The sequence below is a fragment of the Papaver somniferum genome, chromosome 2 (assembly GCF_003573695.1).
Source record: "Papaver somniferum cultivar HN1 chromosome 2, ASM357369v1, whole genome shotgun sequence".
Classification (NCBI taxonomy): Eukaryota; Viridiplantae; Streptophyta; class Magnoliopsida; order Ranunculales; family Papaveraceae; genus Papaver; species Papaver somniferum.
The window spans coordinates 20,025,365-20,040,484 of record NC_039359.1 but is presented as its reverse complement, the minus strand read 5'-3'; the positions used below and the strand labels follow the sequence as shown (position 1 = coordinate 20,040,484).

The window sequence follows — 15,120 nt, the reverse complement described above, 5'->3', positions numbered from 1 at the left end:
CCTTATTATAGGGGCAGCGAGGTTTTTGGGACCGATGGCATTCCAATAGGACAAAAACCTTATTATAGGGGCGGCGAGATTTTTCGGACGTCATTCCAATGGGATAAAAAGGATCATGATCATTCAAGGTGTCTTTTATTAAAAAAACTGGAAATGACAAATTAACCCTCATAATTAATAACATAGTTTAGTGATGATAATCAAGTTTAATGTTAATGATTAATTTCACTTATATTAACTCAAAATCAAAACAAAATCAGATTTTAGAGTTAAAAAAAAAAAGTTTGGAGATGGTAGAGAATTTTTAACCCAAAGTGAAGGTCAATCTCAATTGAACAAATTAACCAACAAAGTGAAAACCCAATGCCTGAAAATAACAAGGTATACTTCTAAATTAGTCCCAACTAGCTTTTTATTGCTCAAATACGTGAAAAAATTCAATTTCTTACATTTACAGAGCTAATTACGGTTGGCATTTTGCTCGTAACCAACCGTAATTCATAGTTACGGTTCGTAAAAGATGAACTACCAACCGTAACTGGTTAAATTTGGGAAAAACCTAATTGTAAAACCAGTTACGGTTGGTAACTAAATGCTCGATACCAACTGTAACTCAGTTACGGTTGGTAACCAAATGCTATATACCAATCGTAACTGAGTTACGGTTGGTAACCAAATGCTATATACCAACCGTAACTGAGTTAAGGTTGGTAAACTAAAATGGTTACCAACCGTAACTGAATAAAATTCTCAGATACAAGAACATACGGTTGGTAGTTGAACTATTACCAACCGTAACAACATCAAAATCTCCAGTTACGGTTCGTAATAGAGTTAAAATCAACCGTAACTCACATAAATCCAGAAACTTTAATTTCAATTTTCATCTAAAACACTAATTTTTGATAGAAATTAAACTTAAATCGAACAAGATAACTAAACCCTAATTGGATTTTTCAAAACATACTTCATATAAGTCATTACACTACACTTGATTAATTTTCGAATCGTCGATTAATCGAAGACGATGAAATTTTGAGTTTTAATGGAGGTTATGGTTGATGGGAGGAGGAGAAGAGAAGAAGAAAGAAAACAAATTTTCAATTTAGTTTTGATTTAGGTTAAAAAATAGGGAGGGTAACCTAGTCAATTTACATCCCCTTTAAGACATTCTCTAACCAACTAAAGAGACATTACTATCACACTGCCGCCCCTCTAATAAAACATGCCGCCCCTATAATAAACTTGTTTTTCTATCAGTTGGTGGTACAATGTTAAACCATCGTTCTACACCATAGAAGAAAACCCGACCGGAATTCCGAGAACTCTTTTTGAGCAAGTGGTTTAATCTCAAATGAAAGTCATTCATTGGATTCTAGCTTTCAACTTTTAACTTCTAACTATTAGATCTAATCGTGGAATTTCTCTAAATGAAAATTGTGGAAGATTTAAAACGGGCATGTTACAAATATCAATGATTTTTTGTTATCAAAATTGATGGTAGCCATCTTGTTTAGTCGAATTAAACATGTAGGTGTTCATTTATTTTTAAGACTCAGCTTCAACAGTGTGTAGAAAGGGACCAAATGAGTTCAACGGATGGTAGAGTGACTAAACTGTCCTTGCATTACGTTTCAATTATTTATAGGTGTTTGGACAGGTCAATGTACCGTTCTCACCAAGGAAAGGACTCATTGTTGACCTTCTTCCTCCCCACGGCTCCTTTTTTTAATACTAGTTGATTATTTCAACCATACTGAAGTATTTTTCGGTAAAAAATAACTGATTTTTAAAAGAAAAAGAAGAAATGGGCAGTGACTTGGGAAACGTGCTATTAGAAACTAATATGCGATCGGATTGTTCTTCACCATCAGATCGGCCACCTGATTTTACTCGTACAGGAAATGAAATTGAAATGGAAGATGCTCTTATTCCTTTCTTCAAACGGCGAAAAAAACCCTCAATTGGTGGGAAGCTAAGCTAGTTGTGACGATGATGAATTTTTAAATTCTTTTTTTGCGGATTCAGATGAGGATGTATCCGAGGGTTCAGATGAAACTCAAGATACGTCGGCTGTGAATGATTCATCTATTATTTTGAAGAGTATTCCTGTAATTGAATTAGATAAATCTACTAGAGACCGCATCAGACATCCATGGCGGCGATGTTTAATTGGAAAGGTAATGGGTAAAACAGTTGGCTTCAAGGTTATTCAAGATCGAATTCAAGCTCTTTGGAAACCAATTGGGTCTATTCAGATTCTAAATCTTGGACGTGACTTTTTCTTATTCAAATTCTCAAATGAATCTGATTTGAAAACAGCTTTGCTTAAAGGACCTTGGTTCATCAATGGCCACTACTTCTCATTGATTCGCTGGTCACCTGATTTCAAACCTACAGAGGTAAGTTTCCGTAAAACCATTTTATGGGTTCGTCTTCCGGGCCTCCCGATTGAATATTTTGATAAAGGAGTTTTATATCAAATTGGCAATTCAATTGGTAGAACGGTTAAGATGGATACCACCACAGAAAATATATTTCGGGGTCGTTTTGCTCGCATTTTTGTGGAGATAGATTTACAAAAATCACTTTTACCTGCTATTCGGATTGGAAAATTAGTTCAACTGATTGAATGTGAAGGAATTGCTACCATCTGTTTTAATTGTGGTCGTGCCAATCATAAAGCTGAAAACTGTAATCAACAACAACCTTCATCGACCCCTAATTATCCGAATTCTGCTCAATCTGCTGCTGAACATAGTGCTCCGTCTTCAATTCCAGATGGATATGGTCCTTGGATGCTGGTAGATAGGAAACGTCGGCAGAAACCTTCGTCTCAAACCCAGAAAAACTTCTCCGGTCAGGGTTTACGGTTTAATGTTCTACGAAAATCCTCAGCAAATGAACCGACTTCTACATCAGATTTGCGTGATGATAAGGCATCGACTAGATTGACTCAAGATCCTCCTTCTACTTCAACACCACAAGCTCCTCCTTCTACTTCAACACCACCCGAATGCTCATCTGATGATAAACCAGCAGATCTGCCCTTCTATTTTAATTCAGTAAAATCAACCACCTCTTCAGTTTTAAATGGTAAATACCAATCCAATGGCAAACCCCTTTTTAGACACTTACAAATGTCTCTCTCTGGAAATAAGTATGGCAAAGAATATAGAGAAGAAGGAAATACCTCAAAAGATAAGAGACGGGAGACTCGAGACATACAACCTTGTAATTCAACCTTGGGTAATGCTCAATCTCCACAAAGAATTGAGACAATGCAAACTAAAGTGCGACATAAAGAGTTGGCACGCCGACAACGTAATCGTAATCCTTCACAACCAACTAATGGAAGCATCAATCTTATTAAGCGGGCCAAACGGACTGTGGAGGATAGAGACGGAGTTGGTCTTACCTCACCTTGGATTCACAAAACAACAAGTCTTCATGAAAACAGTATAAACCAATCTGACCACAGTGGAAGCAATTCAGGGCAAATAGAAAAATGTACAGACTCATCATCTACAGCCAAAGAATCTCTCTGCCATAGAGATGGAACCTTTTTACCCAACTCTGTTCCCCATGAAGATAGTGTCGTGGAACTGTAGGGGGGCTGGTAAGCCTTCTTTTGTTATGGTAGCTAAGGATCTTATTCGCACTCATAGACCTAATATTTGTGCAATTTTTGAAACTCATCTTAGTGAGTCTAATTCCTTAAAAGTGGTTCGTCGATTGGGTTACTCTAATTGGTTTTGTGTGGAATCTGCTGGTTTATCGGGTGGGATTTGGTTATTGTGGAACGAGGCAGATATTGTTGTGGAGGCTACCGCTGTTAGTAGATCAGCTATCCATGCCGTCATTACACCAAAGTTTGGGGAACCTTGGATTCTTTCCTCTGTATATGTCAGTCCTCATTCCCCATCTCGCAAAAAATCATGGGATGAAATGAAACTTGTAGCTGATATGGATTCTCCTTATGCTGCAATTGGGGACTTCAACGCTATAACCTCCCCTCAGGAGAAAAAGGGTGGTCAAATTCCCTCTTATTCTCAGTTGAATGATTTTATTTCCATGATTAGTTATTGTGGTTTGATTGATGTCAATGCAGCTGGCCCAAAATACACCTGGACCAACAAGCAAACAAATGGACAGAATATTCAAGAACGGCTGGACAGAACTCTTGTAAACGAAAAGTGGCGCATGCAATTCCCTGAAGCTAAGGTACTTCACTTAAGCCACTTTAACTCTGATCATCGTGTTCTTCTTTTAGATCTTAAACCTGGTATGCAATACAAGCCTAGACCTTGGAGACTTGAAGCAATGTGGTTAGAGGATGAGAGATTTAAACATCTTGTACAATCTGTTTGGAACTCTTCTAATTCCGTTGAACTCGATTCTGATGGTAGTGCCTTGTGTGACAATTTCACAAAACTTTCTAAGGCTGCTAAACTATGGAATAGTCGTGAGTTTGGGTTGATTCACAAGAGAGTTGAGGATACTAGAAATAAACTAACTCAAGCTCAGTCTCTATTCAGCATAAATCCTACGATCGAAAATAAGGCTCATGAGGTTCATTGCTTGAATATGTACCTCACCCAACTTAGATTGGAAGAAATCCATTGGGCTCAGAAGTCTAGAGTTCAATGGCTAAAGTATGGAAATTTGAATACCAGGTTCTTTCACCTTTCTACTATTGTGCGAAGACATAAAAACAAAATCCATGGTCTAAAGAATAATGATGGAGACTTGGATTTTTGAGCCCGACGCCTTGGAACAACTAGATGCCGACCACTTTACTCATCTTTTCTCTGATCCAAGTCCTTGGTCACAATTCGATTTCACATCTATCATCTCTCCAATCATTTCTGATTTTGACAATTCTCAACTCACTCAACCTGTAAGTTCAGAGGAAATTCATCGTGTGATCCGAGAAATGAGACCTTTAAAAGCCCCTGGGCCTGACGGATTATAGGGTATATTTTTTATCAAATATTGGGATATCATTGGAGATACAATTTGCAATGTCATTAAGCACTATTTTTCTACAGGGAATCTTCATCCTAAGCTTAACCAAACCTTCATCACTCTTATTCCCAAGAATGATTCTCCATCTCATATGTCCCACTTTCGTCCAATTAGCCTCTGTAATTTCTGTTACAAAATAATTGCTAAAATCCTTTCTTCTCGACTAAAGCCAATACTTCCTAAATGCATTTCTGTTAATCAAAATGCTTTTTTAAAGGATCGCTCCATATTTGAGTCTATTCTTATTACCAATGAAGTTTTTCGCTCTATGAAAAAGAAGAAGAAAGGCTCCTCAGGATGGATGGCTATGAAGATAGATTTCGAAAAAACCTATGACAAAATGAGTTAGCAATTTTTGGCAGTAGTTATGAAAGCGTTTGGATTTCAACAACAATGGATTTCTTGGGTTATTGAGTGTATCTCAACAGTTAGTTATAAAATCTTGTTGAATGGATCACCGGGACAAACTATTTTTCCTCAAAAAGGACTAAGACAAGGGGATCCCTTGTCACCTTATCTATTCATTCTGGGGTTAGAGGTTCTTTCAAGACTCATTGATCAAGGGATCAACAATGGGCAGTTGAAAGGTTTTAAAATTCCGCCATCTGCACCTCTTATAACACATAGTTTCTATGCTGACGATAACATTATCTTTCTGGAAGCATCTCTGAAGAATGTCAAAGGTATTACCGTAATCCTTGATACTTATTGCCAATGGTCTGGGCAACATATTAATTTTCAGAAATCAAATGTTATATTTTCTGAAAATATGCATAAGAGGTTAGCTAGACACTTAACTAGAGGACTTCGTATGAGGATTGTATAGAATCCTGGTAAATATTTAGGATGCTCTGTCCAATGGGGTAGATATAAAAATGCAGATTTTCTTGATCTTTTGATAAAAATTACAAATAAGTTACAAGGGTGGAAACTTGCTTCTTTAAATATGGCTGGAAGAGATGTTCTGATTAAATCTGTTCTTGACCCCTCTCTAAATCATCTTATGTCCTCTATCCGCAAACCTAAAGGCGTTTTAAAGGCTGTAGACAAGCTACGAAAATCTTTCCTTTGGGGCGGCAGAGACGGGCAGCATCGAATGATGCTATCGGCTGGGATAAGATAAGTACGCCTCTAGAAAGTGGTGGTTTGGGAATCAGGAATTTAGAATTCCATAATCTTGCTTTTCTAGCCAAAACGGCATGGAAAGTGCTCATGAACACTCACAGTCTGGTCCATTCAATTTTTACCGCTAAATATGTTGGTAATGATAGCTTATGGGATTGTCCAGTTGCTAAAAATAGTTCTTGGTGTTGGAAGAGTATACTGAGAGGCCAGGAAATTGTTAAGGCTGGTTTACGATGGTGTGTTGGGGATGGTTCGGATATTAAGGTGTGGGATGAGGCTTGGGTTACCCGTATACCTCTCAAAGACTTAGTTGACACTGACATATCCCTCTTACAACATTTTAAAGTGAAAGACTTCATTGATGTAAATACTGGAAGTTGGAATCTAGATGTCGTGGCTAATCACCTTCCTCCATAGATCCAAATTAAGATATTGTCTATTCCTATTTGTTCCATGACTGGACAGGTGGATAAGCGAGTATGGGCGGAGGATCCTACTGGGCAGGTGACCATTAAGTCAGCCTACCAGATTATTAGTCGAGATAATATTGGTGTCTCTGAACATCAAAAACTCTGGAGAAAGTTGTGGAAGCTCAAATGCCCTTCCCATATCAAGCATTTTCTTTGGTTGTTAGCTCATAAGAGAGTCTTAGTTCGCGTTGTCCTTCGAAGGAGGGGATTAAACATTTTAGAATCTTGTCCACTTTGTGCTCAACAACCAGAGACAGTTGATCATCTATTTGCGGAATGTCACTTGGTTTGAACTTTATGGTCTTCACTTACCTCGAGTTGGGGTTTTCAGCTGCCTTCCTCATATGTTGACATCAAGTGGGTAATCAGTATGTGCCAATACCATCCACGAGGTATGAGGCATTTAGGTCAAACGATAATACCTTTTCTTCTATGGCATATCTGGATTGCTAGAAATCAAACAGTTTTTCATAATCAGCCTTTCAATACTGAACAAGTTGTCCATTTGGCGTTTTCTCAAGCCTCTGAATTTGCTGCTGTCACCTCTACAACTAATCGTATTCCCCTCTCAGTTCAATACTATGGTTGGACCTTTCCCTCACCGGGTTACCACAAACTTAATACGGATGGTGCGGCAAATTTATCTCACGATGCAGGTATAGGTGGAGTTATCAGATCTGATCAGGGAGCGTTTGTTGCAGACTTCTTCAAACACATCTTTAAGAACGGCAGTAATATGGCTGAACTGGTTGCTATTAAGGAGGGTTTGCAACTAGCCCTTTCCTTGGGTATTCGTAAGATTGAGGTTGTCAGTGACTCGACATATATAGTTTGCCTAGTGAACAATCAGTCTATTGTTCCTTGGTACTTTGTAAACCTTTTAAAGGATATTAGATATCTTGTTTCTCTTTTTGACCATGTATCCTTCTGTCAGGAGTATCGCGAAGGTAATTTTGCAGCCGACAAGCTGGCTAAATATGTTGTCTATCCAAATGTAAATCAGCTGGCTAAATATGTTGTCTATCCAAATGTAAATCAGCGATGGGTTTCTAGTCCACCTAGATTTTTGAATTATGTTCTAGCTGATGATGTAATGGGGAGAGCTTTTCCCCGTACTGTGAAGCTCGTGTAGTTTTCGATTAATAAATTACTCTTACAAAAAAAAAAAAAAAAGTTTTATTCCAAAAGCTAAGTACTGTACAACAAAATATCCTGCTTATTTACAATACCAAGTAGTGCTTTGCACTTCAAAATTATATTACTGGAGTCATTTTCATCAAATGATTTTTGCTTTTTTTCGACTCCATTTTGCTCTCTTATCCGCCTATTTACATATTTGATATTTACACTAGGAGCATTACACAACAAAGTTGAAACATCATTTAGAATAGCTTTGGTTCTCCAATCACAAGAAGATGGCATGTTATTCAAAAAATTTACTGCATCCTTACAATCTGCTCTTATCTGTCTGTTATTTAGATGCAGCTTTTGCGCCCAACGAACTGCTCCTTGAATTGCTAAGCCTTCTGCTCCTGCTGATCATGTAGTATGTCCTGAAATGAAACAAATATCAGCTACTTCGTTATGCTTCCAATAAATCATTCCAGTCCCATATAAACCATCCTCCTCATTAAAAGAAGCATCCACATATAATTTCATGTTTGAAACTGACATCAGTCACATTTCTATAACTTATGTCACTCCTAATCCTTGTTCTTTTTTGTACACCCAAGTCAACATATTTTTTTCAATTCATCTAAAAACATGTTAATCTCTTTGATGCAGTGTACTGGGTCCCGTTTCATTCTCTAAAAATTGACATCATTTATATGGTTCCAAATTTTCCAACAAATGATACTGAAAGTCTCTTTCCAGTTCCATAGAGCAGGCGAAAACCAAGATTTAACTCGGTTGAAAAAATCTCCATTATATGGTGGCATTTGAACTCCAATACCAAACCACACAGCTCTTGTGAAATTGCAATAGGTAAATAAGTGCGCTGATGTTTTCGGAACATTAAAATTGCACAACAGACATTACGAATCCACGTGTTTTAAAACTGAATTCATTTTAGTTTTGAGAAGAAGAAAATCTGCCGCCATTTTCCAAGTAAACATATTAACCCTGAGAATTGTTTTTAGATGCCAAATCTTCTTCCATAATTTCTCTCTTATTATTATCCTCATGTGACAAAATCCTATATAATATGCTGATCTCGTAGAGAATTCCCCTGCCTTTGTACCTAGCCACCTTAATCTGTCCTGATTGTTTGAATTAATATATATATAGACTGAATTCTGGTAGCTGTGTTAGCAGGAAAAACAAATTCAATTAAGCTTTTGTTCCATTGTCCATCATTATTAATTAAATCAGAGACATAAGTTAAATCTTCATGCCACCAATTACTTAGTATGCCTACTTTAGGAATCCAATTATCCTTTGAAATATAAATATCTCTTCCAACCTCTTATATGCTATTATCTTAAATGACCTTTAAACCTTTCTAATACTTGTCCAAATCCAAGATGAATTATAAAATTTTGATTTATGAAAAGGATGATTCCTAGAAAAATATTTTCCTTTTAATAACCTGACCCAAAGATCATTTGGATTATTTAACAACCTCCAAGCCAGCTTACTCAACAATGATACATTAAGTTTATGTGGATTACGAATTCTCAATCCACTACAAGACTTAGGCGTAGTAATTGTACCCCCAATCTTTTGGATGATACGCCTTCTTATAGGATTGTTCTTCTTCCACCAGAAATCCCTTTGGATTATATCAAGCTTATCTAACACCGTAGTTGGAAATTCAAAACACTGCATTTGATAGCATGGGTATGCAGAAACAGTTGAATTAATCAAAACTGTGCGCCCAGCTTGTGATAAAAGCTTGGCTTTCCAACCATGTAGCGTTTTATAAGCCTTTTCTAAGAAGGGTTCAAAATTCAGAGCCCTCTATCTATTAAAAAACAAAGGCGTTCCTAAATATCTTTCATCCTTAGAAATTCTCTGAACTTTTAACATCCTAGCCAGTAACTTCATATGTTTATTGTGCACACGCTTACTAAAAAACACCCCCGATTTATGATAGTTTATATTCTGTCCTGAGGATTTACTGAAGACATCCCAAATGTGCATCAGATTTCTAACTTCTGCCATGTCTGCTCTACAAAATATAAAACAATCGTCGGCAAATATCAAATGAGATATCGCCGGATAATTTTTATTTAACTATATTCTTGAGATTGTTTTGTTTTGCTCAGCATGCCTCAACAGCCTTGACAAACCTTCGAGGTTTGTTATGAACATATATGGAGATAATGGGTCTCCTTGTTGGAGACCCCTCGAAGGGTTGAAAGGAATACCCGGTACTCCATTTAACAAAACTGTTGATTTCACTGTCGATGTACACTCATATATTAAATCACACCATTTTCTACCAAACCTAAAAATTTTAAACATATGAATCACAAAGCTCCATTTCATCTTATCAAAAGATTTAGATAAATCTACTTTCAAAGCTAAGAATCCTTTATTAGTTACTTGTGTCCATCGAGTGTAACATTTCATGAGCAATAACAATATTATCCACTATCTGTCTCCTTGGAATGAATGCCGACTGATTTGGTGCTATGATTTTATCCAACACGGATTTTAGTCTAGTTGCCAAATTTTTTGAAATTAATTTATAAAGGGCATTGCTAAGACTTATCGGTCTGAAATCTACAGGAGTAACTGGGTTATCTACTTTAGGAATTAAAGAAATAAAGTTGTAATTCAAAAAAACTAGTAACTATGCCAACCACTTCTTGCTCTAGCATATTCCAGTGTGACTGAAAAAACCCCGGTGGATATTAACTATGCCTCATTTTCCTCATCATTAATGACTTTAGGTATAATATTCTCAAAAATAGAATCTATATTATTACCTTCTGTAGTACTGATATTCAAAAAATGATCTTTCAGAAGCAAATCTAACTCCTTATCTTCCAACCAAAGCCCTGTTTTATCCCTTAAAGTATGAATTGTATCGTGTCTGTTCCTATTTGAGGCTACCGCATAAAAATACTTAGTACATTTGTCTCTCCTTGAAAAACTTATCCCTACTGTTCTCTAACCAATAGATGTTCTCAATTTTGGTCCAAGTATCCAAATCTTCTTCTAGCTTCTTTAAAGTTTTCCTAGAGGCTAAGTGCACTGGCTTAGCATTTTTCAGCATCTATTTTCCTTAAAATGTTTTCCTTGTTTCTAAAAATGTTCTTAAAAACATTTTTGTTCCGGTCCTTGAAATCATAAGATAAATCCTTTAACATTTTCTGAAAATCTGTAGACTCATTTCTCATTTTATTCACAGTCCAAGCAATTTCTATGAATGTCTTATATTCTTTATGTTCCATCCATCCTCTAAAGAACTTATATGGTCTTACCTGTTTTACTCTTATAAGATCAAAATATATAAGCAAAGGATTATGATCCGAAGCAGTCCTAGTCAAGTGATGAACTAGAGCCTCGGGAAAAGCTTCAAACCAGTCTACATTAACTAAACTTCTATTAATCATTTCTCTTATATTCTCTGCTCCTTCCATTTGATTTGACTCTAATAACCCTAACTGCTGAATTGCTATCTGGATAGCAGAAATTGCGCTAGAGTTAGCTTCATTGCCTTCTTCTTTTTCACCACTATCTAAAATAAAATTAAGATCACCTACAATCATCGATGGTTTGTTTTATTTGATCCCCTAAATGTTGTAGATATTCCCACTGACTTGATTTACCTTGCGTATTAAAAGCACCATACATACAAGAAGCGTAGACCATGATCCCTCTTGTTTTAAAATAGACCGTAAGGATGTTTAATTTAGTCTCTACTAATTGTACATTTATATTATTAAACCAAGCCATTATTTTCCCACCAGATTTACCTACTGAAGGAATAATAATCCAATCCCTAAATTTTAATTTTCTAGAAGCAGCTTCCATTTTTCCATAGACATTTTCGTTTCAGAGAGAAAGACCAAATCAGGCTTATGTTTTTCTAGGAGAAACAACAGATGATTGAAAGTCTTAGGGCAGTTACAGCCCTGAGCATTCCACGATAAAATAAGCATCATGCAAACAAAAAAAGTATGATATCCTAATCTTAGCCCATAAGACACACACCACAAAAAACAACAAAAATAACTACCAAAATTCTTAAACATAAGTTTTAACTTCACAGCACAGAAAGTTGAAAAATATGTATATAAACTACTAACGTAAAAGAAATAGTTTAAGCTTAAGATACTAACCGCTTCAGAGCTTTTGGTACTCGAGCTCCCCTCACCAGTAGCCAACTCTTTAACCTTTCCAAAAATCATGGCCTCTTCATTTAGAACTGCTTCTGCTGCAACAATTGGTGTTAGGTTTAAAGAGTACAAATCCTCTTGAATAGAAGAGAGAGCATTTGAAACAAAATCTATAGTGCCTCTTCCCAAATCTTTATATTCTGCCAGCAGCCAAGCATAGCCCTGCAAATATTGTTTTCCTTCTATCAAGTATTGAAAATATTGTTCTTTTTCTTTTTGCTTATTTCTTGCTTCCTCCTCTTCCTTTTCATCATTATCATCCTTTCTTTTTCCTTTACTGACGCTTATGTTCTCCACACTGGTTCCCTAATTACCACTGCCTTAGCCTTAAATTTAACAAGTACATTTTCTGGGCACCTCCGATCAATGTCCATTCTCTGCCTTTTTCCATTAGTACGATATACTGCTTCCTTGTCAATCAAACTTTTGAACTCAGTAGATGTTTGGTCAGTTTTCTTCCAGCATCTGGCTTTATTTTTCTTTAACTCTAGATATCCCTTAGCTTCCTGTCTTGTTCCCACCACTAAAGGAATATTCACTTTTTTGGAGGGATTACCATTTTTACAATCCAAACCTAGAGGATGAGCAATCCACATGCAAGAAGTACAAACCAAAGCAGGTAAGCCTATATAATCAATTTCCACAGACTTCTTTCTAGGTCCTAAGTCCTCCAACACCATATCTACTTTCTTCACTAAAGGTTTAGTTAAATACACAATTACTAATACCTTATATTCACCATCATGAGGACTTATCATCATCAAAATCCCTCCTATTACCTTTGCTACTTTTCTTGCCATATAAACTCTGTCAGCTATAAACCCAATAAACTTAAACACTGTCCAGAATATGTACTTGTTAAAGTTCAGGTCTGAATGTATAACCTGATCAATTTTTCCCCTGAAAGATAATAGTTTCCCTTCCACAGATGCATTAGCCATTACTACTTTTGCAAACTCATCCAGGTCTTCAAAAGCAAAGAAACATAAATTTTTAGTTTTTGTTTCTCTGACCTCTAATTTCCACTGCAGATTCCACTTAGCCTTCAAATCCCTCTTAAGATTTATAAAAGCCTTCCTCCGTAAAATCTTTACCCACCAGTTCCACAGATTCATTCCTTCTGATACATGCATCAACTTTCTTAATTAATTCTTGGAGCCTATAGTTTCCAGGATCATATAAATTTGCATTCTATTCTATCAACTTAGCCACCTTACTCATACCTTCTGCTATTATTGGATTATCCATCTATGTTTTGCCAAACCTACTCAGAGATTCATAGTGAAGAACTAAGGTTTTTCTGTAAGAGTACTTTTCTGTAACTTTTTTTCCTTTTAATCCAGCAGAAAGGTAACTTAAAAATAGTTGATAAACCTCTCTCAATGCCACATGTAAAAAAGTTTCTTTGTAAAACCCCATGCAGAGATCAATCTTTGTTACAACAAAAAAATTTATACTTTCTTCCAACCATAATGAATGTTGAGAACTGTTCACTCTCATGATTACTGAATTTTTATCTTTATCCCTTTCACAATCTTTGTTACACAAAAAAAAACTTCCACCCTCTGACCCAGATACCACGTGGAGATTTACTTCGAACAAGTGTAAGTAGAGAAGTGCTCAATTTAACCCACCTACTGCCCAATTGCTGAAATAAACCCACCCAACACTACTTAACATCATCGGCCATGGATTCCGGTAAGTGCAGAACAACAATCTAGAGAGGAGATCTTTCCCAAAGCTCTAAATGATTAGGCTGAAAAGAAATCCATGAAATTCGAAAAGATTTTTCAGAAAGATAATCAAGAATATCAAAACCCTAGTTACCGATATCTAAATCCATAAACTTGAAAATCATAATGATAACACAAATTAAAATGATACAACTGTGAATAACATGTAATTTTACTTGTCTGAGAATCCATAACATAAAACTATCTGCAGATCATATAACGGACATCATCAAAAATTTACTGAGTCGAAAAAAGTTTGCCGATTTTGTCGCCCGATTTACAGTCTTTCCATCAATATGTCCCGCTTTTTCTTCTTTTAGTCATGAATCGTGATACCGTGGGTTACATGATTTTTTTTCCAGAAACCAACCAACATCTATTGAGCGTTTTTCTGGTCTCCCTTAGCCAGGGACCCAGAGGAAGAAGTATAAATGAAATTAGGGTTTCTAACGAAAATAAATAAATAAATAAATAATTGGAATTAGAGTAGGCAAGCAAAGTGGATTTTTCCTAATAAAAGAAGAAACCACCAAATGACTCATTAATATAACCGGTTTTGGAAATCCAAAACTATCGAAGAACTTTTTAACCTGGCTAGTTTATTTTGGGCCTATCAAATTTCTTTCCTAACTCTTTCAAATGACTATAGGGTGCCAAATTTCACAAAAAATATTATTTATCCCCAAATTAATTCATAAAAATAAGTAAATACAATCCATTACCATTTTCAGTAAAAATCCAAAAAATATAAAAACTTAAACCAAAAAAACTTCCTATTTCCTCTTAATTTTTCCAAATTCTCAAAACCCTAATCAAATTTTATTTTGATCCTCTTCTCCAACGATCTTCGATCCAACCAAGAAAAAGGTAAATCCCCATCAACCCTTTCTAGTATTCGCATTTCTTTATTGATTTACATGTTTAAATCTACGACTTATGAAAATCAAAATCTCTGATCTTACCCAGAATCGGTTTATGTTGACATATCGTATAAACCGATTCTGGGTTTTGTTCTTCGGCCATGAAGAGCATGCAGAGTAATCGGTTTATATGATGATTAAGATAAAACGATTCTGGGTCCTGAATCAGAATATGAAAAGACATCACCATAATCGGTTTATAAGTGCATTAGCATAACCCGATTCTGTGTACTAAATTCTTTTGAATTCTGGGTTTTCTAAATCAGATTTTATTTGCTTGTTAATATACTGATTGTGAATTGTCTCTTCAGATTCCTTTTCACAATCAGTTTATGTTTGACATTCTTGTGTGTTTTGTTGTTGAGAATCGGATTACATATGTTTAACTATGTACCGATTGTGACCTAGATTTTTTTTTTTTTTTGTAGATATGGACTTCATCCACCTAGAATTTTACCCTCGAGAGTTCACCCATGAAGATATTCATAGGGAA

General features: G+C 35.9%; 2 protein-coding genes across 2 annotated transcripts; one reads left to right on the top strand and one right to left on the bottom strand.

Moving 5' to 3' along the window:
* The first annotated feature begins 1,788 nt into the window (after positions 1 to 1,788).
* Positions 1,789 to 7,796, top strand: LOC113347093. Its single transcript, XM_026590682.1, has 2 exons — positions 1,789 to 4,224; positions 6,619 to 7,796. Exons 1-2 carry the CDS (start codon positions 3,556 to 3,558, stop codon positions 6,913 to 6,915), a joined length of 966 nt encoding a protein of 321 aa, XP_026446467.1. The 5' UTR covers positions 1,789 to 3,555; the 3' UTR covers positions 6,916 to 7,796.
* Positions 7,797 to 7,808: 12 nt separating this feature from the next.
* Positions 7,809 to 14,118, bottom strand: LOC113347094. The gene is made up of 2 exons (XM_026590683.1): positions 11,918 to 14,118; positions 7,809 to 8,176 (listed from the first exon to the last, which is right to left on the bottom strand). Exon 1 carries the CDS (start codon positions 13,105 to 13,107, stop codon positions 12,259 to 12,261), a length of 849 nt encoding a protein of 282 aa, XP_026446468.1. The 5' UTR covers positions 13,108 to 14,118; the 3' UTR covers positions 7,809 to 8,176; positions 11,918 to 12,258.
* Between the last annotated feature and the right edge of the window lie 1,002 nt (positions 14,119 to 15,120).